The following is a 22,198-nucleotide window of genomic DNA, read 5'->3' on the forward strand; positions in this document are numbered from 1 at the left end:
GATTGTATTCATATGGCGCCTTGCACGACCTCAGGGGATATCCCAAATTGCCTCAGTCAGTGAAGTACCTTTTTTGTTTGAAGTTGTAGTCTGCTATTTAATGCAGGCAATGCAACAGAGTTTGTGCACAGCAAGATACCACAAATAGCAATGTGGAAGGACCGAAACTAAAGAAACTATTCCCTCTGGTGGGGGAAAATCAAGAATAAGGGTGGGGATGGGGGAACATAATCTGAAAATTCTCACCAATAGGGTAGTGGGAATCTGGAACTCTCTTTTCCACCCCCCCCTCCAAAAAAAAACTGTGGACTCTGCTGGCCATTTGGGGCTTCCAGGACTAAGATTGATGGCTTTTTGTTGGGATGAGGATAACAGAGTGGTTAGGGAGCAAGGGTGGATAATGGAGTTAAATACAGATCAGCCACGATTTGATTGAATGGTGAGACAGGCTCGAGGGGCTGAATGGCCTCCCCCTGTTCCTGTGCCAAGCGCCCCTCCTGACATTAGTTTTCATGATTTCATTAGCCGTGTAATGCGGGGGAAGCTGTTCAATTGGGTATATTGCTCAAAGTTGAATTTCAGGGGGTTATTTACCCTCACTCTCCGGGTGGGAAACCCATGGAATTGATTCGGGGGTGGAGGAGCGGGGGATGGGGTTAATCCAGCCTTGCCGCACCACCCCCCCCCCCCCTGTCCTGACGACAGTTTCCTGTCGGACGGGTTCGAATAGAATTGCCGCTTCTGCTTCAAGTCAGCCGTTAGGACCCCGCCTGAGTAATTTTCTCTGCTCCGCAGAGTAACCGCCTGGCACGAGACAGCAACCTGACCGACAGCGACATTGAGCAACTACGAAATATCTACAACCGTGACCCGCTTTCTGAGATCACAGAGCAGGAGAAGGATTTCCTTTGGAGACACAGGTAAAGGCAGGGCTGAGGGAGGTGGGTCTGTGACAGGGCCAAGGGGCACGTGGTGCGTGGGATTTTGATACTCTCTCCACTTGCCTGGATGAGGGCGGCTCCAACAACACTCGGGAAGCTCGACACCATCCAGGAGAAAGCGGCCTGCTGAATCAACACCTCATCCATCACCTTAAACATTCACTCCCTCCACCACTGACACACAGTGGCAGCAGTGTGCACCATCTACAAGATGCACCGCAGCAACTCACCAAGGCTCCTTCGACAACACCTTCCAAACCTGTGACCTCTACCACCTAGAAGGACAAGGGCAACAGGTGCATGGGAACACCACCACCGGCAAGTTCCCTTCCAAGTCACACACCATCCTGACTTGGAACTATATCGGCTGTTCCTTCACTGTCGCTGGATCAGAATCCTGGAGCTCCCTTCCTAACAGCACTGTGGGTGTACCTACCCCACATAGACTGCAGCGGTTCAAGAAGGCAGCTCACCACCACCTTCTCGAGGGCAATTAGGGATGGGCAATAAATTCTGGCCTTGTCAGTGACGCAATTCATGAAAGAGTAAAAGTAATGTTTTTAAATCACTGGTGGGAGGGGGAGAAATAGATAGCAACACAATTAAAGGCTATGTCACTGTATAACACTGGGGTACAGTACTGGTGGGGACAGGTCTGTCACTGTTTAACACTGGTGTACAGTACTGGTGGGGATAGGTCTGTCACTGTATAACACTGGGGTACAGTATTGGTGGATACAGGTCTGTCACTGTATAACACTGGGGTACAGTACTGGTGGGGACAGGTCTATGGTGAACTTCCCCGATTTTCTTCAAATAATGCCATGGGAATTTTTGCATCCCCCGAGCGAGCAGACTGTTCAGTGTCTCACCCGAAAGATGGCACCTCTGAGAGAGTGCGGTGTTCCCTCAGTACAGAGAGTGGAGCACACAATCCAGGTGTGGGATTTGAACCCACAACCTTCTCAGTCAGAGCTAAGGGCTTTGGAAATCAGCCAGAGCTTCCCACCCCTTGCAAATGTGTGCACGCTGAGAACATTGTTTGGCACTGCCACGATGCCTTCCATGGTCAAAGAGCCTTCTGATGCTCAGTGTAATGCCTAAAGAATAGACAGAAGGGAGCAGGACGAAGGGGGGTGGAGACTGTCCCTTTAAATGGAATGGAGGGAGTGTTCTGGAATGAACAGGAGTGATCCTGCAATGTGTAACATTGCCCTTATTTGCCTTTTTAGACATTACTGTGTCAACATACCTGAAACGCTCCCCAAGTTGCTGCTGTCTGTGAAGTGGAACTCACGGGATGAGGTGGCTCAGGTAACGAAGGATTTGGGTTCCCCCCACCCCCACCCCCAATATCTCCGTTGGCGGGATACGAGGAGAGGTTCACAAAGGCGCGTTCAGGTACAGAGAGCGAAAGCACAGGAGCAATCGCAAACGCTTGCTGTTGCACGCTGTTGTGCTCACGGGCTCCTGTGCACACTTTGCCTCTGTGTTTGGCCTCTGCATTTTATGTTGCACATCCCTGATAAAAGGGACACTGCAGGTGGCAGTATCATGCATTTGAAGGCAAACGAGGACTTCATAAGGGGAGCGGTATAAATGTAGAAGTGGGCAGAGCAAACTTGCGGCAAAACGGCAGTGACTATAGATTCAATAGTAACATTCAAAAGGGAATTTGATAAATACTTGAAGAGGAAGGAATTTCAGGGCTACGGGGAAAGAGCAGGGGTGGGGTGTGGGACTGATTAGCTCTTTCAAAGAGCTATCACAGGCACGATGGGCGAAAGGCAAGAGCAATAAAAATCGGGGATGCGCAAGCGGCCAGACTTGGAGGAGCCCGAAGATCTCAGAGGGTTGTAGGGCTGCAGGAGGGTCACAGAGGCGGAGAGAGGGGCGAGGCCATGGAGGGATTCGTAAACTGGAATGAGAATTTTTAAACTGGGGCGTTGCTGGACTGGGATCCAGTGTCGGTCAGCGAGCTGCGAGTGGGATACAGGGCGAATGGAACTTGGTGCGAGTGGCTGAAGAGTGGGAGCCCGGCCAGGTGAGCGCTGGAATTCCTTCCGTTTGATTCCCTTCTCAGTCTCTCACCACAGTTTCTCTCTCACCAGATGTACTGCCTGTTGAAGGACTGGCCTCTCATTAAACCAGAGCAGGCACTTGAGCTGCTCGACTGCAACTTCCCCGATCCAATGGTGCGAGAGTTTGCGGTGAAGTGCCTGGTAAAGGGACTGACAGATGACCGCCTGTCTCAGTACCTCATCCAGCTAGTTCAGGTAAGTGAGGTTCACACCCATTAACATCTCTGGCATGTCTAAATCAACCCTAACCACCATATAGAGTCATGTAGCACAGAAGGAGGCCATTTGGCCCATCATGCCTCTGCCGGCTCTTTGAAAGAGCTATCTAATTGGTCCCACCACCCTTTTCTCTTTTCCCATACTTCTGCAAATCTTTTAATTTCACGTATTTATCCAATTCCCCTTTTGAAAGTTACTATTGAATCTGCTTCCACTGCCCTTTCAGGCAGCACGTTCCAGATCACAACAACTCACAGCGTTTATATATTTTTTAAAATTCTCCTCAGCTCCCCCTCTTTTCCTAAAGTGCGGAGCCCAGAATTGAACACAATCCTGCAGCCAGGGCCTAAATGATAATGTAATTGAGGTTTCTTTGAGGGAATGTGACGCAAGGCAGTTTGCTCGCTATAAGGGTTCAAACACAGAGCCACACTCTATTTAAAAATAAGGGTGTTCTGACATACGGGCCTGAATTTTCCTTCTGGGAACAGGAATGCAATAACAGGGCAGCTTTCCATGTTCCGATGCTGCAGAAAGTAGACCCCCCCCCACCCTCCCCCCCCCATCCCCAGTGTGATTTGTTTTACGCTACCAGGCCAATTAATGTCCAAAGGATGCGCTTGCTGTCCAGTTAAGGACTGGGAGGGTGGGGACGGGCTCCTGAGGCTGGAGGGTCAATATGTGGCAGGTAGAAACAGGCCACAGCTGCCAGGCTGTCCTCGTGGAGGGGGGTGTGAGCCCTGCTACAGGGCTCACCACTGCGGTACAGCAGAAGGTTCTCTCCCCTCGCTGGGCATGTTTCAGCCACTGTAGTGGATCCGCCCCCATCAGGCTTTGAAAATCCGCCGAGGAGCTCTGCCCTGCTCACGGGCCGATATTTATAAAGCCTGTTTTTTTTTTTCAATCCCGCTTGGAAAATCAGGAAGCTCAGACGGGAGGTGGAGGGCTCACCGAGTGTAATACACCGACGTATTTGGTGGAGGGAGGGAGAGTTCGAGCGTGAGAAATGAGAGAAAAATTGGGGAAGCCGCGGGTGAGAATTGGGGGGGAATTCCACATGAGGATTGGCGAAGGAAATGGGAGATGATTCCAGATGGGAAATAGAAGGGGGTTGGGGGGGGAGGAGTGGGTGGAACTGGAGGGAGAGGCAGAGACAGAGGGCAGACAGGAGTTGAGGGGCCCTCAGCTGAAAATTGGGGAGACTCCAGGTGAGAATGGAGGGTCGGGGAGGAGGGGGGCGGAGGGTTGGGCACGGTGGGGAGGCGGGGGGGAGATGTGAGAATGGAGGATTTGGAGGGGCAGTGTGGTGGGGGACTCTAGGTGAGAATGGAGGGTCGGGGAGGAGGGGGACGGTGGGGAGGCGGGGGGAGATGTGAGAATGGAGGATTTGGAGGGGCAGTGTGGTGGGGACTCCAGGTGAGAATGGAGGGTTGGAACTGGGGGGAAACCGAGCTGTGATTGTGAGGGTCTTGTGCCTCCTGCTTTACCCATTGCCCTGGATTTCTCTACAGGTCCTGAAATACGAGCAGTATCTGGACAACCCACTGGGGAGGTTCCTGCTGAAGAAAGCCTTAACCAATCAGAGGATAGGGCACTTCTTTTTCTGGCATCTGAAGTGAGTATGGGATCCTCGGCCGTGGCAGTGGGACGTGAGAGCAGGATTAATAATTGAAACCGGTTCCATTGCTGAGCCCCCTCCAGCGCAAGCAGCACAAACCAGAATACTCTTTGTTCAGCCATATAAGCATGTGTTCCTCCCGTCTAGCTCCTCCATCACCACCCTCCCCTCACCAACCCCCCCCCTTCCCGGCATATCACTGATCCGTAGAAAGCTAAATATCCCAGATTCAGTGCACTCTCCTTGTTGGAAAATGATCTCCTCTCAGGGTCGGGTGAGCTATTGTGACAGTTTCCATTGTCGAATAGCATTGTCCGTGATGGTCCAGACTCGGGTAAAGAATGGCCACTTAGGCAAGGACCCTCCCCTAACGCAGCTCAATACCCTAGTGGGAGGGGTGATAGTACAGATGTTAACAGTAATAGACTAGCTACCGAGTGTTGAGTTCCAATGTCTTGCTACAACTGTACAGGGCGTTGGTGAGACCACACCTAGAGTACTGCCTACAGTTTTGGTCTCCTTACTTAAGGAGGGATATAACTTGCATTGGACGCAATTCAGAGAAGGTTCACTAGGCTGATTCCTGGGATGAAGGGATTGTCTTATGAGGAAAAGCCCAGCAAGTTGGGCCTATACTCATTGGAGTTTAGAAGAATGAGGTGCTATCCTTGAAACATTATAAGATTCTGAGGGGGCTTGAAAGGGTAGATGCTGAGAGGATGTTTTCCCCTTGTGGGGGAATCTAGAACTAGGGGGCACAGATGCAGAATAAGGGGCCTCCATTTAAGAAGGACATGAGGAGGAATGTCATCTTCGAGGGTCATGAATCTTAGAAATTCTCTTCCCCAGAGAGCAGTGGAGGCTGGGTCGTTGAATATACTCAAGGCTGAGATAGACAGGTTTTTAATCTACAAGGGAGTCTGGGGTTATGCGGGGCAAGCAGGAAAGTGGAGTTAAGGCCACAATCAAATCAGCCATGATCTTATTGAATGGCAGCTCAGCCCCGAGGGGCTGCTTGGCCTACTCCTGCTCCAATTTCTTGTGTTCTTATGTAAGGATACCTGTGGTCAATTCAGTAACTCCCTGGTGATTTGTGGGCTGGCATTAATGGCCAGGAAATTGCCACTAAAACTCCAACTGAATCACTAATGTACTTCATAGAAGGGAACCAGCCATTCCTACCTTGTTGACTTGCCGTGACCTCTAAGGTGGCCTAGCCTAGGTGCTTCAGGGTGCCGGTTGTGGCTCCATGCGTAGCTCTCTCTCACCTGAGTCAGGTGGTTGTGGGTCCGAGCCCCACTCCAGAGACTTGAGCGTATAATCCAGGCCGACGCTCCCAGTGCAGATCTGAGAGAGTGCCGCGCTGTTGGATGTGCCGTCTGTTGGTTGAGACGTCAAACAAGGGGCCCCGTCTGCCCTCTAAGGGGGATGCAAGAGATCCCATGACTGCTATTACAAAGCAGAGCAAGGCTGCGTCCCGATTTGTCCTGGGGCCGATATTTATCCCTCGATGAACAAAAACAGATGTTCCGGTCATTATCACGTTGCTGTGTGTGGGAGCTTGCTGTGCCAGTTGGCTGCCGCGTTTCTTACATTACAATGGTGACTACACTTCCAAAAAAAAATTACTTAATTAGCTGTAAAGTGCTTTGTGACGGCCTGAGGTCGTGATTGGTGCTATATAAATACAAGTCTTTCATTTCTAGCAAGCCACTCCATTGTATAAACAATGGCTAGGAAAAGTGCCCCCTCGCACCCCCCCCCCCCTCACCCCACCATCTGCTCAGGGCACTGAAGAATGGGCAATAAGTGCCACCCTTGCCAGCATCTATATGCAAACATAGGACATTGCTTGGCACGAATAGACCAACTGCACCATCAAGGCTGTCTGTACACCATGATGGCTGGAATGCTATAACTGGGCGTATCTCATCCTCCTTCCTGCAGTCACGCAGAGGCAACAAAAAAAAAAAAAACTGAGACCGATATTCAACTTGTAGTAAAACATTCCCAAAACGTGTCACGGGCACTGTTACCAAAACGAGATTCAATCCCGAAACCACGTGAGGAGATATTACAGCCAGGTGAACAAAAGGTCGGTCAAAGAAATCGGGTTTTAAGGAGCGTCTTAAAGGAGGAGAGAGAGAGAGAGAGGCGGAGAGGTTTAGGGAGGGGAATTCCAGAGCTTAGGGCCCCAGGCAGCTGAAGGCACGGCCGCCAGTGGTGGAGTGAAGGGAGTAGGGGACGCGTAAAAGGCCAGAATGGGGAGGAGCGCAGAGATCTGGGATTGTGGTAGAGACAGAGAGCAGCCTTGCTGCAGGGCATCAGACAGAGTTTTTACAACCTTTTTAAAGTGTAGTTGCTGTTGTAAATATGGGAAAAACGACCACTTAATTAGCACACAGCAAGATCCCACAGACTGCAATGAGGTGATGACCAGATAATTTTTATTATTGATGTTGGTTGAGGGATAAATACTGGCCCCAGGACACTGACGATTCACCCCTGCTCTTCTGCCAGTCGTCAGTCGTTGCAGTGCAGAAGGAGGCCATTCATCCCATCGAGTCATACTGACTCTCTGTAGAGCAACCCAGTCAGTCCCATTCCCCCGCTCTATCCCTGTAGCCCTGCAAGTTTATTTCCCTCTAGTGCCCAACCAATTTCCTTTTAGAATCTTAAATCTGTTTCCCCTAGTCGTTCTGCCATCAGCTAATGGGAACAGCTTTTCTTTGTCTACCTTATCAAAACCTGTCATAATCTTGTACGCCCGCTATCAAATCTCCCCTCGATCTTTGCTCCAAGGAGAACAACCCCATCTTCTTCAACCTAACCTTGTAGCTAAAATCCTTCATCCCTGGAACCATTCTGGTAAATCTTCTCTGCGCCCTCTCAAGGACTTTCACATCCTTCCTAAAGTGTGGTGACCAGAACTGGACGCTGTGCCCTAGTTCTGGCCTAACCAGAGCTTTATATGGGCTGTGGGATCTCTTCCATCCACCCGAGAAAGCAGATGGGACATCCGAAAGGCGGCACCTCTGACAGTGCAGCACTCCCTCAGTACTGGCACCAGGAGTGTCGGCCTGGGTAATGGGCTCAAGTGTCTGGAGCGGGACTGGAGGAGTTGATGGCGATGGGAAGAGGCGAGGCGAAATACCCTGAATGCGGAGGGGAAGATAGTTCCCGGCATAGCCTGTATTTATTGAGCGTGGTACCCGATCACTATTGAGCCAAAGCGGTCCCACTGTCTGACTGCTCCCCTCCGCAGGTCCGAAATGCACAACAAGACGGTGAGCCAGAGGTTCGGCCTGCTGCTGGAGTCTTTCTGCCGAGCCTGCGGCATGTACCTGAAGCATCTGATCCGCCAGGTAGAGGCCATGGAGAAGCTCATCAACCTGACTGACATCCTGAAACAAGAGAAGAAGGACGAGACGCAGAAGGTAAGCACGGTTATGCTAAGCTTCCTAAAATGCTCGTCTGCCCCCAGCTGGAGTATTGTGTCCAATTCTGGGCACCACATTTTTGGAAGGATGTGAAGGCTTTTGGAGTTGGGTACAGAAGAGATTGACTGGAGCGGTGCTAGGGATGAGGGATTGCAGTTATTTGGAGAAGCTGGGGTTGTTCTCCTTAGATCAGAGAAGGCTAAGAGGAGATTTAATAGAGGCGTTTAAAATCATGAAGGGTTTCGATAGAGTAAATAAAGAGAACTTGTTTCCAGTGGCTGAAACCAGAGGGCACGGACTTGAGGTGATTTGCAAAAGAACCAAGGCGATATGAGGGAAAAATATTTTACGCAGCGAGTGTTTAGATTTGGAATGAACTTCTAATTGAAGGGGAAAAATTTGCAGGAATATGGGGAAAGAGAAGGGGGAACAAATTGAAAAGTTCCTTTTCACAGGCAGGATGGGCTGAATGGCCTCCTGTCCTGTATTATTCTCGGATATAGGAGGGCATTGCTTGTTCACTGCAGAGTTGATTGGGTCGTTGAAATCTCTCCTCTCCCATCCCAGATGCAGATGAAGTTCTTGGTGGAGCAAATGAGTCGCCCAGATTACATGGAGGCACTGCAGGGGTTCATCTGTCCCCTCAACCCTGTTCATCAGCTGGGAAACCTGAGGTAACCACCAGGGACAGCTCTCTGTCCTCTCTCTGTCCTCTCTCTGTCCTCTCTCTGTCCTCTCTCTGTCCTCTCTCTGTCCTCTCTCTGTCCTCTCTCTGTCCTCTCTCTGTCCTCTCTCTGTCCTCTCTCTGTCCTCTCTCTGTCCTCTCTCTGTCCTCTCTCTGTCCTCTCTCTGTCTCTCCGACTTTGACAAGACACCCTGTGTTATTTCTTCTTCTGTTCCCCCACCCCCTGGCCACTAATTGGGCAGTTGTCAAGCGCCAGTATGTGGGATGTTAAACACAGACCTGGGTAAAATATGCAGCTTTGTTTTCTGATTAAGCACTCCCAGGCAGAGTGCCGCCCGGTGGGAGGATGTGTTGAGAATTCGGTATTGTGGTCAACATGACCGTCCCTGTCCCACCGCCAGGTACAGAAAGTCACGTGGGCCAATATCCATGCATCCTGACCTCTTTGCCCAGTGGGTTACCCAGATGGTAAAGACACATTCCATAATTACAAGACCAGAGGGAGAGGTTTGAATAACCATCTACAAGGCACAAGTCAGGAGTGTGATGGAATACTCTCCATTTGCCTGGATGGCTGCAGCTCCAACAACACTCAAGATGCTCGACACCATCCAGGACAAAGCAGCCCGCTTGATCGGCACCCCATCCACCACCTTCAACATTCACTCCCTCCACCACCAATGCACAGTGGCAGCAGTGTGTACCATCTACAAGATGCACTGCAGCAACACACCGAGGCTCCTTAGACAGCACCTTCCAAACCCCCGCCCTCTACCAACTAGAAGGACAAGGGCAGCAAATACATGGGAACACCACCGCCTGCAGGTTCCCCTCCAAGTCACACACCATCCTAATTTGGAACTATATCGGCCGTTCTGTCGCTGGGTCAAAATCCTGGAACTCCCTTCCTAGCCGCACTGTGGGTGTACCTACCCCACGTGGACTGCAGCGGTTCAAGAAGGCAGCTCACCACCACCTTCTCGAGGGCAATTGGGGATGGGCAACAAATGCTGGCCTGGCCAGCGATGCCCACATCCCATGACCAAATACATTTCTTAAAAATTCCTCCTATTCTTCCTTCCTCTCTCTCCTTAATATCCTTCTCTTTAAACAGCAGCGACTACACTTGAGAAGTACTTCATTGGCTGTGAGGTACTTTGGGGTGTCTTGACATCATGAAAGGTGCCATATAACTGCGAATCTTTTTTAAAGGGCCTGTTTCACATGACTGAGCAGGAGGACTACAGCTTTAAGTAGCGAAGCAGCCTGTCCCCCTCATTTGAAATGCGCTGTAAACTCTCCGTCTGTTTCTACCACACAAGCACAAGCTCTGAGTTGTCTTCCCCTTTATTCCTCCAGGCTGGAAGAGTGCAGGATCATGTCCTCAGCTAAACGGCCACTTTGGCTAAATTGGGAAAACCCGGACATCATGTCGGAGCTCCTTTTCACTAACAACGAGATTATCTTCAAGAACGGAGACGGTGAGAATTGCGGCCTCGCGAGTCCCTCTCTCCATCCCCCTCTCCTCCCGTAAATCATCGGTGGTCTCCCTGTTTAAAGCTGTCACTCTTGCGTCTGGAGTGGGGCTTGAACCCATGAGATTCTGACGTCGGACTCGAACCCATAATCCAGGCCGACACTCCCGGTGCAACGCCGAGGGAGTGCCACACTGTCGGAGGTGCCGTCTTTCAAGATGCGACATTAAACCGAGGGCACCATCTGTCCCCTCAGGTGGATGTAAAAGATCCCACGGCTCTATTTCGAACAAGAGTCGGGGGGGGTGGGGTGGGGTGGGGCTCTCCCAGGTGTCCTGAGGCCAACAGTTACTCCTCAGCCAACATCGCTTTTTAAAACTAACAGATGATCTGGTCGCCGACGCATTGGTGTTTGTGGGATCTTGCTGTGTGCAAATTGGCTGCTGTGTTTCCTACATTACAACAGTGACCTCACTTCCGGGGGGGGCGGGGGTGAGGGATGGGGAGAAACAGTGCCTTCATTGGTTGTGAAGCACCTTGGGAGGTCATGAGGTTGGGAAAAGGTGATATATAAATGCAAGGCTTTTTTTTCATAGGGGGCAGATTCTGCATTTACCAGCACTTTTCTCCCGACCGCCATGAGGGGTGAGGGTCAGTCAGCGGGCGGGTATAGTGTTGGGGTGGGGAGCAGGGTATTCCCGTTTTGCCTTAAGAAGGCTTGAAATGCCCCTGCTCTCACCTGCTGGAAAGCCGGCACAATCTGCCCATATCCCGTTTCCATCTGTTCTAGATCTGGCATCCCAGGTGCCCCACTTCCCCCTCTGCCAGAACCGGGTGCTTCCCGGTTGTGCGGTTGTTCGGAGATCCCTTGTGGAAGTTTACCCCACTTGAGATGAGCCTCCTCGTGAAGTGAGTACTCGTGACACCCTTCTAATATTCCAGGGCTCGGGCATGAACAGCGTATCGCGAGTGTGAGTGGGTCTCTGTGAAAAGGGATTGGGGGCAGAGGCTGTTCTGCCGAGTAATACGATTGAGGAGGAATCCTGTTTTGTAACCTCACTGTTTCTCCATTGCAGACTTGCGGCAGGACATGTTAACGCTGCAGATCATTCGAATTATGGAGACTATCTGGCAGAACCAGGGTCTGGACCTCAGGTATGTGCACACATGCCCACCCTGTACAGCCTGGTGCCCACCGTGTACAGCCCAATACATGTCCAGTCTTGGTACAGTAGTCTGTTTGAAAAATGCACCAGTATGGAATAGTACCTTGTCTGATGCCCTCGCCTAGTGTATTACATACACTCTATGATCGGTGCTTCATACTATCCTGGCTTTGTGGTAATCTCTCGCCTCTTGTCAGAATGTTGCAAGTTCAAACCAACTCCAGATCTTGATAGCTGTTTCACTCAAGTTTGTCTCTCTAGATCTTATTCCCCTCCGATGCACTCGCTCCCCTCGTGTAGGCCGTCCCTCCGATGCACTCGCTCCCCTCGTGTAGGCCGTCCCTCCGATGCACTCGCTCCCCTCTGAAGCTGACTTCTAGTTGAATTGTGACTGGTACTGACTTTAATATTGTATTTGTTGCTGCCAGGATGCTACCCTACGGGTGCCTGTCTATAGGTGACTGTGTGGGCCTGATTGAGGCCGTGCGGAGTTCGCACACGATCATGCAGATCCAGTGCAAGGGCGGTCTGAAGGGGGCACTTCAGTTCAACAGCCACACGCTACATCAGTGGCTAAAGGACAAGAACAAGGGGGAAGCGTAAGTCCATTTTCCAGGCCTTCCACATACCTGAACAAGTACTTTAATGGGCAGGCCAGCGGTGTAGCTCAGGAGAGGAGGGATGGCGCAGTTATATTATGAATGGAGCATAGTGAGAGTCGGTGGCTTTTCGGGATGACAGTAAACCATTCAGGTCAGTCACGATCACTGTCCGGTCACCTACGTGGGAAAGTGCAGGTACATGGGCACCAGGTGAGGGCGGGATCAGTTTCGCCTGTGAAGGTCCCCATGGCCAAATAGTCTGGTCCTTGCTGTGCCGAATGGCTGTTTAGGCAGAGTACCCGAAGGAGCAGTCGCTAGTGGAACTGTGCAGTGTATCGACAAAATCTAATTCATGAAGTGGAAGCCTGCTGCCTTGCCCTGAAGCTGAAAGTGCTAATAGCAGGTGGGCAGATATGTGGCAAATGCAGTTTAATATAGATAAATGTCAAAGGGAAAAAGAACAGAATAGTGTTTTTTTTTTTTAACAATTCATTTTTGGGGCGTGGTCATCGCTGGCCAGGCCAGCATTTGTTGTACATCCCTAGCTGCCCTTGAGAAGCCGATGGCGGGTGAGCCTCCTTGAACAGCTGCAGTCTACATGGCTAAAATGGAATGTGCTGCTTGAAAGGGCAGTGGAAGCTGATTCAACTACAGCTTTCAACCGGGAACTGGATGAATGCTTGAAGGAGAGAAAAAAAAAAAATTGTGGAGGGGGGATGGAAGTGGAACTAATTGGCCAGCTCTTTCAAAGAACTGGCACAGACGTGATGGGCCGAATGGCCTGCTTCTGTACGGTAAGATTCTGGGAAGCGTTCAGAATTCTGAAAGCATTTGCGCAGCTGGAGCATAGAGGAATTTTTTACCACTGGCTTGTGAAAAATTAACAGTCGGAAATGTACTCCAAATTCACACTTGGCACATAACTGGGTGGAAGAGAAGGAATGTTCTTCGTTGTTGATGGTTATTGGGACAGGGAATGCTTTATATGACTGGCTATTGAAGCCAAGTAGGTCCCGCTTTTTAAGAGAGAGCTATATATTTAGAGGAAATATGTTTTGAGTGCAAGGTACAAGCAGGGGCGGGAGATTACAGCAGCATTTCTGGTTTGGAGCCAGCACTGACGTGGGCACGATGGGCTGACTGACTGAGGTTTCTTTGATTCATCATATGATGTGTGTGTGTTTGGATGCACCATGGGTGGGGCATGACGCATGTTTTTCGAGAGCCTTCCAAAGGATGTTGCATTTCCATAGCGCCTTTCATGAGCTTTTTTTTTTAAAAATTCCTTCATCGGATATGAGCATCGCTGGCAAGGCCCAGCGTTTATCGCCCATCCCTAATTGCCCTCGAGGAGGTGGTGGTGAGCCACGGTCTTGAACTGCCGCAGTTCCGTTGCCCACTGGAAGCGTGGTTGCTGTGACACCGTAGGAAACACGGCAGCCGATTTGCGCACAGCAAGCTCCCACAGGCAGCAGTGTGATATTGACCAGGTGAAGTGTTTTAGGTGTTGAGAATTATTGTGAAGGTGGGGGGCAATGTGGTGGGGGAGCGTTCGATAGGGTAGATGTAGAGAAGGTGTTTCCACTTGTGGGGGGAGACCAGAACTAGGGGGCCATCAATATAAGACAGTCACTAATAAATCCAATGGGGAATTCAGGAGAAACCTCTTTCCCCAGAGAGTGGTGAGAATGTGGAACTCGCTCCCACAGGGAGTGGTTGAGGTGAATAGTGTCGATACATTTAAGGGGAAGCTGGATAAACACATGAGGGAGAAAGGAATAGAAGGATATGCTGATAGGGTGAGATGACGCAGGGGGTGGGAGGAGGTTCATGTGGAGCAGAAACACCAGCATGGAGCAGATGAGCCGAATGGCCTGTTTCTGCACTGTAGATCTGATGTTTTATGTAAACGTACAATTCTTTTGCTTACCAGTTATGATGCAGCGATTGATCTGTTCACCCACTCCTGTGCTGGATACTGCGTGGCCACCTTCATTCTGGGGATTGGAGACCGACACAACAGTAACATCATGGTGAAGGATGATGGCCAGGTGAGCGGGCTAAAGTGGGGTGGAGTAAGTGGCGTTCTCAGCAAGCGAGCACGGGGGAATAAAGGAGAGATGGGACAGGTCTTAGTTTGAGCCCAGGGCCCACATTTGCTGTCGGGAAGGATAAGGTGTGGGTATGTTCTTGCTCGTTCTAATGTGTGTGTTCTTTTGCCTCTCACAGCTGTTTCACATCGATTTTGGCCATTTCCTTGACCACAAGAAGAAGAAATTTGGTTACAAGAGAGAGCGAGTCCCGTTTGTCCTGACCCAAGATTTCCTGATTGTCATCAGTAAGGGTGCACAGGAGTGCACCAAAACCAAGGAGTTTGAGCTGTAAGTGCAGAGCCTAACCACTCAAATCCATCATCCTTATTTTCAGATCCCTCCAGGGCCTTGCCCCTCTCCCTATCTCTGTAACCCTCCGAGATCTCCGCACTCCTCCAATTCCGCCCTCTTGAGCATCCCCCCCGATTCCCATCGCTCCACCATTGGCGGCCGTGCCTTCAGCTGCCTGGGACTGAGCTCTGGAATTCTCTCCCTAAACCTCTCCCAACCCTCTCTCCTCCTTTTGAGGATGCTCCTTAAAACCTACCTCTTGGGCGAACCTGTCCCTAATATCTCCTTATGTGATTGGATGGCAAATCCTGTCTGATTGCGCTCCTGTGAAGCACCTTGGGAATGTTTTGCTGTGTTAAAAGTGCTATATAAATGCTTGTTGCTGCTGCAACGGGATATAATGGGATGGGGAGAAGACATTGTGATGGTTTGGCAGTGGCTGGGCTATGGAGGGCTGAGAAATGTCGCTGAATGCAGGATTCACGTTCTCTTTATTTTTCCCCCTCACGCACCCACCCCCAACCCCTGCCGTCACAGGTTTCAGGAGATGTGCTACAAGGCATACCTAGCCATCCGTCAGCACGCCAACCTCTTCATCAACCTCTTCTCCATGATGCTGGGCTCGGGAATGCCCGAGCTGCAGTCATTCGACGACATCGCCTACATCCGCAAGACCCTGGCTCTAGACAAGATGGAGCAGGAAGCCCTGGAGTACTTCACTAAGCAAATGAATGATGCCCATCATGGTGGCTGGACGACGAAAATGGACTGGATCTTCCACACCATCCGCCACATGCCCTGAAAGGATACAGGCATTTGCCCAAGGGTTATCGACGCAAACTGCTTATTCTCTGAGTTCAGAGGCCCTGCAGGCAAGGGACCGGTCATTACTGACTTGAGCTGGGGTTACCTTGGAAACATTCCTATCCTGACGATTGGCTATAGCCAATCTCTTTCTAACACTACATAATTAACCTTTTTGCACCAGCTCGGAGTTGAACTCTGAATTGGGTCTGGGTGAATTTTTTTCTTTTTTTTTGAGGCAGTGGACAGGTGTCTGGGGGCGCGGGGAAAAGTGGATTTTGAGACTATATTCTGTCTTCGGTGCTTAATCTGGGAAAGGCGGATGTGATCTCAATCACCGAGGCCAGTGCAGCTCAGAGTCCAAGGCAGCTCAAACCACCCTTTTCAGCACAAAGAAGTTTTCTTTTTCCCCCCTCCGAAGGGGCGAAGAACGACCGACGTCTTGGTTTGCAGGTCCCCACGTGACATTAGGGACCGTGAAGTAAATATATTCTTCAGAAGAAAGAAAAAAAAAACCCTAACTGGGCCTGGGGAAGGGGGAAACTCCACAAAACCCTTTTAATCGTCATAGATTCCTGCACTCGGGAAGTTCCTCGTTTTGAAGGAAGTGGGATCCGATTTCCTAATGGCAGAAGGAGCCGGAGAACCTTGAACCCGCGTCTGTTGAGGTGACGAGGCTTCCTCAGTTGAGTTTACACTTGAGTGCGTCGTCGGTGCAGCTCAACTTAACTGCTTGGAGAATCCTCCTTTCGAAAGTGAAGTTTTCTTTTTTTAAAAAAAAAAGCAAAGTGGTTCTAAAATCTGTTGTAAACAGTCATGAGAAGCTGATAGATGATTTTAAGAGTGTTCTATTTATTGGAGGCGTTGGGTTGGTTGGAGTCCATTGGATTGGTTGGGCTGGCCTCCAATGGGATGGAATGATTTGGGTTGGTCAGCCCAGTTGAGGCCTGGACCGCCCATCCCTCGGGGCAATGGTGTCGACCTCCCTCTCTCTCCATTTGCACACAGCTCTGAGTTACCGCCGTAGTCTTTATTTGGCACCTTTTTGAAGGAGATAAGGAGGGCGGAGAAGTTGATGCCAACTCCTTCCCCACCCCCTCCGATTTTGCACTGTTCTCTCTTTTTAAAAAGAGGTGCCATCCATGAAGGAAATCGAAGATGCCCAAACCTGGCCACATACCCGCGCACCCAGCACCACACCCCAGGGAGACCTCCCTGGCTGCAAAGGTTTAATGAAGAAATCTCAGCACCTCCCTCACACCCACGCTGCTTTCCTCCTTTTGCGTGAAGCAAATTGGAAGTGATCCAATGGCGCGGAGGCCCCAAGAATTCCCCTAGAGCGCAGTGCAAGTACCTGCGAGTATTAAAAAAAAAAAACTGCGGATTGATTTTGGGAGATTTGCGGTGGGGGCAGGGAAAGCTCGTGAGAATATATTCTCCGGTGGGGACACACGGTCTTAACTAGATGCCTGTTGACGTTCATCACATGCGATCCCGCTGTGGAACAGAGCACAAACCGCTGGCACCGTTGCGGGTGTGTGTGTGAGGTGAGCCAGTTTGCTGGGGTCAGGTTTAGCGGAGCTGGTTTTTTTTTTTTTTGGGGTGGGGTGGGGGGGTAAGTTTTCCTCTTGAAAGCACTTGACGGTAGCTGCTGCTCACGCTTCCTCCTCGCAGATTGGAGGAGGGGGTGGCTGAGGGAGTGAGTGAGAGGGGTGGAACCAGTGTTTCGGTGGGCGGAGACCGTATTCAAGCTTAAAGTGAAGAATCTGTCTGAATTCCCCTCTATCTGCAAGCTTTAATAGTGAAAAAGTGCACTCGGGCTAGGCAAATAATTATCAGTCCTTCCCCTTTGTAATAAAATTAAAGCCAGGTCATTCAGGAATGATATCAGGAAACACTTCCTCCACACAAAGCTGGTAAAAATCTGGAGTTCTCTTTCCCCCGGGACTTAAGCTCTCAAGGCTGAGATCGTTGGATTTTTGTTGGTTAAGGTTATCAACAGACTGCCCATGCTGTTGTTGGATGGCAGGGACAGCCTAGAGGGGCTGAGTGGCCTCCTCTTGTTCCTTATCGCATAAATTATGCATCGTGTGTCACTCAACAGCCAGTTGTCCGACTGTGTGCGCCCACGCCAGGCCTCGATCTGCTGGATTTCTGACCGGCCCTGCCCACAGTTTTACGGTTATTTGTTTTTTTAAGCTGTGAACCCGCCCTTTGCACTGGGAGGTGGGCTGCTCTGTCTCTGCGACAGGCTGAACGTTTCCACAAAGGAAGGGCTTTCTACTGCCAGTGGATTTTGTTTTTGGAGTTTTCCACGACTGATGAAGGAGGGGGCAGGGAGAGGGTGGGAGTGCTTTCTCCGCACTCGATTAACAGCCAGTGAACCCATTCCAAACTGCCTCGACCGCGTAAAGCTCATTGTAACTCCTCTTGGCCGTACAGCTGTCGGACAGCTCAAGAGGTCTGCGATTTCCTTTCATAGAATTTTACAGTGCAGAGATGGCCATTTGGCCCATCCTGTCTGTGCTGGCTCCTTGTGTGAGCTTTCCAATTCGTCTCTCTCCTCATGCTCTTTCCCCATAGATCGCAACAACTCGCTGCGTTTATAAAAAAAAAAAAAATTCTCCTCATCCTTTTTCCCCCCCCTCCCGTTACTGACCCTCCTGCCAGTGGAAAGAGTTTATCCTTATTTACGCTATCAAAGCCCCTTCCTGATTTTGAACGCCTCTACTAAATCTCCCGTTAACCTTCTCTGCTCTAAGGAGAACAACCCCAGTTTCACCAGTCTCTCCACATTAACTGAAGTCCCTCATCCCTGGGACCATTCTGCTAAATCTCCTCCGCACCCTCTCCAAAGCCTTGACATCCTTCCTACAGTGCGGAGCCCAGAACAGGACACAATACTCCAGCTGAAGCCTAACGGGTGATTTTATAAAGGTTTAGCATAACTCCTTTTGCTTTTGTACTCTGTGCCTGTATTTATAAAACCAAGGATCCTCATATTCTTTATCGACTTTGTTTCTTTATCATTTTCTGCTTTCTAAAAAAAAAAAGGTTTATTTTAAATATTTTCCCGAAGAGGCCTAGGGAGCTTGCAAGGGGAGAAGTGTTGATTGTCGTTCTGAGGATTGTGTGTTATAAAGTGAGCCTGTTGACCGCTCTCTGGATCCCCCGTGCAAATGGACTGCTCGGGTCTGGCAGTGCTTTTGGAGGAATCGGTGCCCGATTGGTCTGGCTTCCTGACCATGACCAGCTTCAGGGAATGTGGAAGGAAGAAGTTGTACTCATGTAGCGCCTTTCATGGCCTCTGGCCGTTGGGTTGGTAACTCTGGCTGGAGAGTATCCTGGGAGGTTTGATCATATGACCTCAAACTGGCCGACCCTTATACTCTTGGCATTGGTCGCCCAATATGTTAATTGATCAACAATGGTGAATACAATACCCACAATCCTCTACAGCCCAGAATGTGCTCTATACTTCGTCATGACCACAGTAAATCCTGGGCATGTTGCTCTTTGTTACGAGGCTGCCAGGAGAGTTTGGGAGATTAATCTTTAACTCCGGAAGGTTGGCAACCTTTGCCAAGGTGCTTCAGAGCCAATGAAACCGTTTGGTCTTCATGTGTAATCACTGTTGCAACACAGAGCTCGAAATTGGCTCGGCAGCCTGTTCGACCACGGAGGCAGCGTGACAGACAAGCTTGAGTGAGGCGTATCATCATCCTGCTCCTGGGGAGACCACTGAAGAATGGTCATGAGCGGGAACCTTGGCTGATTTTTGACCCCTCCTACCTGGCCTGTGATGTTGGGGACGACTGCTATACACTGCGGTCAGCTCCTGTTAGGTTGGTGGATCAAACCTGGGACCGTCCTGAGCAACTCCAGAAAATCCTGATGCATAGTTTCTAACAACATGAAGTGCTCAAAGGTGTCAGGAGGTTGTGGGTTGAAGTCCCACTCCAGGCGAAATCCAGGCTGGCGCTCTCAGTGCCAGGACTGAGGGAGTGCTGCACTGTCAGGTGTGCCGTTTGGCGAATTATTAGCCTGGGGCCACGCCCGCTCTCTCAGTTGGATGTGAAAGATCCCACGACTGCTACAGGAAGAGGAGTGGGGGTGGGTTCTGCTCGGCATCCTGGGGCCAATGTTTATCCCCTCAACCAACATCAGTGAAACAGATGATCTGGGTTGTTATCACATTGCTGTTTGTGGGAGCTTGCTGTGCACAAATTGGCTGCTACGACTTAACGACCGTGACTGTGCTTCAGAAAGTATTTCATTGACTGTGAAGTGTTCAGGATGTCCTGAGGATGTGAAAGGTGCTATGGAAATGCAAGTTTTTTTTTTTTCCCCTGAAATATCTAACGGGCATGCAGTCTGCTTTTGGAAGGCGCTTTGCAAGACGTCAGTAGTGGGTTTTATTTATTCCATGTCTCTGTTCGCGCGTCGGGGAGCAATACTCTTAACTGCTTCGGAGAGCCGCATCTGGAGAGCTGAGAGTGGAATGTCTGGAAACCGCGCGGGACCTGCCGGAGATTCCCGTACTTGCCTCTTTGGGAGATGGGAATCATCCTCCCGAGAATTTAATTGATTATACCCGAGCACTTTTGTTCTTTTGTAAATTTCCCCCCACCCCTTGCCGGTAATATTGACGCTTGACCTGCGGGCTTAGGTTAAAACCTGGTGCCAGGACTACTTCAGTCGGGGGCAGTCGGAAAGTTGAGCGTCAGTCGAGAGTTGCTTGTTCTCTGTGGGGGATCAGGGGAGTTGGGAGTGAAGGTTGAAAAGTGTGACTTTATACAGACTATATTGTCGTAGAATGGCGGTAGGATATTCAACCGTGGGGAGGGGCGCCAGGGTATCACAGCTGAACCCAGTACTGGTCTGAACCAACACCTTCCTGTGTGAGATGAAGGAGAATAAAGCCCTTCGTGTAGAGGGAGCTTTACTCTGTATCTAACCCCGTGCTGTAGCTGTCCTGGGAGTGTTTGAAGCCCGCACTCTGCCTGAAATTGGAAAGTTCTCTTTGCCCGACATTGACAACCCTCCTTCGCATTAAACATAAAAACTGAAAAGTTGCGCTGATTCAGAATCTATGGAAGGTAAATCCAGACCCACAAATGGCTGACTGGATGATCTTCGCACCACAGAACTACAGGCCAAACCCAGCAGGGCTAACTTGGCGGAACCAGTCTTCTCTGGCTTATCATGGGGTTTGCGGGGGGGCTGTGGGGTGGGGTGTGTGGTGGCGGTGCCTCTCCAAACACTTGCAATATTATGTGTGGTTCTTATGGTCAAACCACGAAGAACAGCCCCGTCTATTCCTGGAAGTTGCGGGCGGGGGGTGTTGGTAGGGAGGGTTAGGGAGCGGGGTGGGTGCAGGGGAAGAGGTCCAGAAATTGTTTGTGGGGAATATGAAGAGATGGGTCAGAGGAGCCAGTCCTCCAACATGTCCAGACGTAACATGCTGAATAACCCTCTGCAAAACACTTGGAGTGCTATGCCTGGTTGTTGGGGGTCTCGGAGTTTAAAGGGTTATTGAGCAAACCCTTTCACCGTCTCTGCTCTGACGTAGGGGGAAAACCTGCATGTTTCCCCAGGGCAGCTGCGGTTCGCCAATCTGAGCTCCTGGCCTTTGCTCCCGCCCAGAATTCCCACATTACTGCTGCATGTGCATGTGCTAGGAACAGCAGTCGGGACTGTCACCAACTGCTTTACTGGGAGCTATACTTTTTTTTTATATATATATATATATAATGAGTTTCTTTTTGTGTGTGTGTGTACGTGTGTTTTAAAGGATCTGTGCAAATTAATCTTGATTCGGATGTCGGCGTGAATGAGGCTGCTGTGTAAACTCACCACAGATTCTGTTTTTTTTAATTAATTAAAAAAAAAAAATTGTATTTGCACTTTGCAAAAAATAAAAAAAATACCTTGTACAAATGTAAAGTCAGACCAAAAGCACTAGGCGCCTTTGGGCCCCGCATGGTGTTTTAATAAAAGATGTCAGCTATTGTTCTACGTCCAGTGCACCCTCTCTCCTTGCTGTGTTCAGTGCGTCCGTGTCTCCCGTTGGCCGTATGAATTGCGATTCCTGCCTCGTCTCCTGCCTTTCTTCCCTTTTCTTTTCTTCCGAGCAGCTAGTCCGATTTGTGGAGTGCGACCAGCCAGCTCAGCGGAGGGTCGGAGTCTGCCCTCTACGGCCTGAGCCGCCTCGCCCACCCACCGCATGAGAAGCTTCTCCCACCACGCCAAGGATGCAGAGGGACGGTAGCGTGCGCAAGGGTGCAACGAGAGAGATCAGAAGGGCAGGTCAAATGACGCGCAGAGTGGAGAGCGGGGGAGGTCGGAAGGCTGAGGTAAGGGAAAGATCACTCGGTGGAGGGAGCCCCCCCTTTTTCCCCAAAGCAGGGTTTCACTGCCTTCATCAGCACCGGGGCTGGTGTCAGGGGTTTGTTTGCTGACAGACTAGTCAGGGGTCACTGTATTCAATGACACACACAATAAGGCAACCAAATCATCAGTAACATTGGCAATGGGGAAAACCTCTTACCTATTCATAGTTGCAAATTAAAAAAAACGTAAAGAACAGCATTGAAATATGTACAGCAGCGCGAATATTTCAGTCCAGTTTCTAATCTGTAATTCCACACCAATTGTCGTAAAATGTCCCAAGGTGTTTCATAGGAACTCTGTTGGACATAAGTTGACACCCAAGGCACAAAACAGGGTGTTGGAAGAGGCAGTCGCTGGATCAAAGTGGTAGGATCTAAGGAGGCGGAGAGG

At 50.3% G+C, this 22,198-nt stretch overlaps 1 protein-coding gene across 1 annotated transcript in view; it reads left to right on the forward strand.

Annotated features, from left to right (window-relative positions):
* The window catches only part of LOC137357428 (phosphatidylinositol 4,5-bisphosphate 3-kinase catalytic subunit alpha isoform-like), a 62,928-nt gene extending 41,495 nt beyond the window's left edge, over window positions 1-21,433 (forward strand). Inside the window, exons 6-17 of the mRNA XM_068023774.1 lie at window positions 796-920; window positions 2,174-2,255; window positions 3,053-3,217; window positions 4,753-4,856; window positions 8,125-8,296; window positions 8,867-8,973; window positions 10,344-10,465; window positions 11,536-11,614; window positions 12,054-12,224; window positions 14,161-14,278; window positions 14,457-14,608; window positions 15,149-21,433. Coding sequence (XP_067879875.1) covers window positions 796-920; window positions 2,174-2,255; window positions 3,053-3,217; window positions 4,753-4,856; window positions 8,125-8,296; window positions 8,867-8,973; window positions 10,344-10,465; window positions 11,536-11,614; window positions 12,054-12,224; window positions 14,161-14,278; window positions 14,457-14,608; window positions 15,149-15,413 — 1,662 coding nt within the window. The 3' untranslated portion in view covers window positions 15,414-21,433. The remainder of the gene's footprint in view (window positions 1-795; window positions 921-2,173; window positions 2,256-3,052; window positions 3,218-4,752; window positions 4,857-8,124; window positions 8,297-8,866; window positions 8,974-10,343; window positions 10,466-11,535; window positions 11,615-12,053; window positions 12,225-14,160; window positions 14,279-14,456; window positions 14,609-15,148) is intronic.
* Window positions 21,434-22,198: the final 765 nt, after the last annotated feature.

The sequence above is a fragment of the Heterodontus francisci genome, chromosome 48 (genome assembly GCF_036365525.1).
Source record: "Heterodontus francisci isolate sHetFra1 chromosome 48, sHetFra1.hap1, whole genome shotgun sequence".
In the NCBI taxonomy this organism is placed as follows: Eukaryota; Metazoa; Chordata; class Chondrichthyes; order Heterodontiformes; family Heterodontidae; genus Heterodontus; species Heterodontus francisci.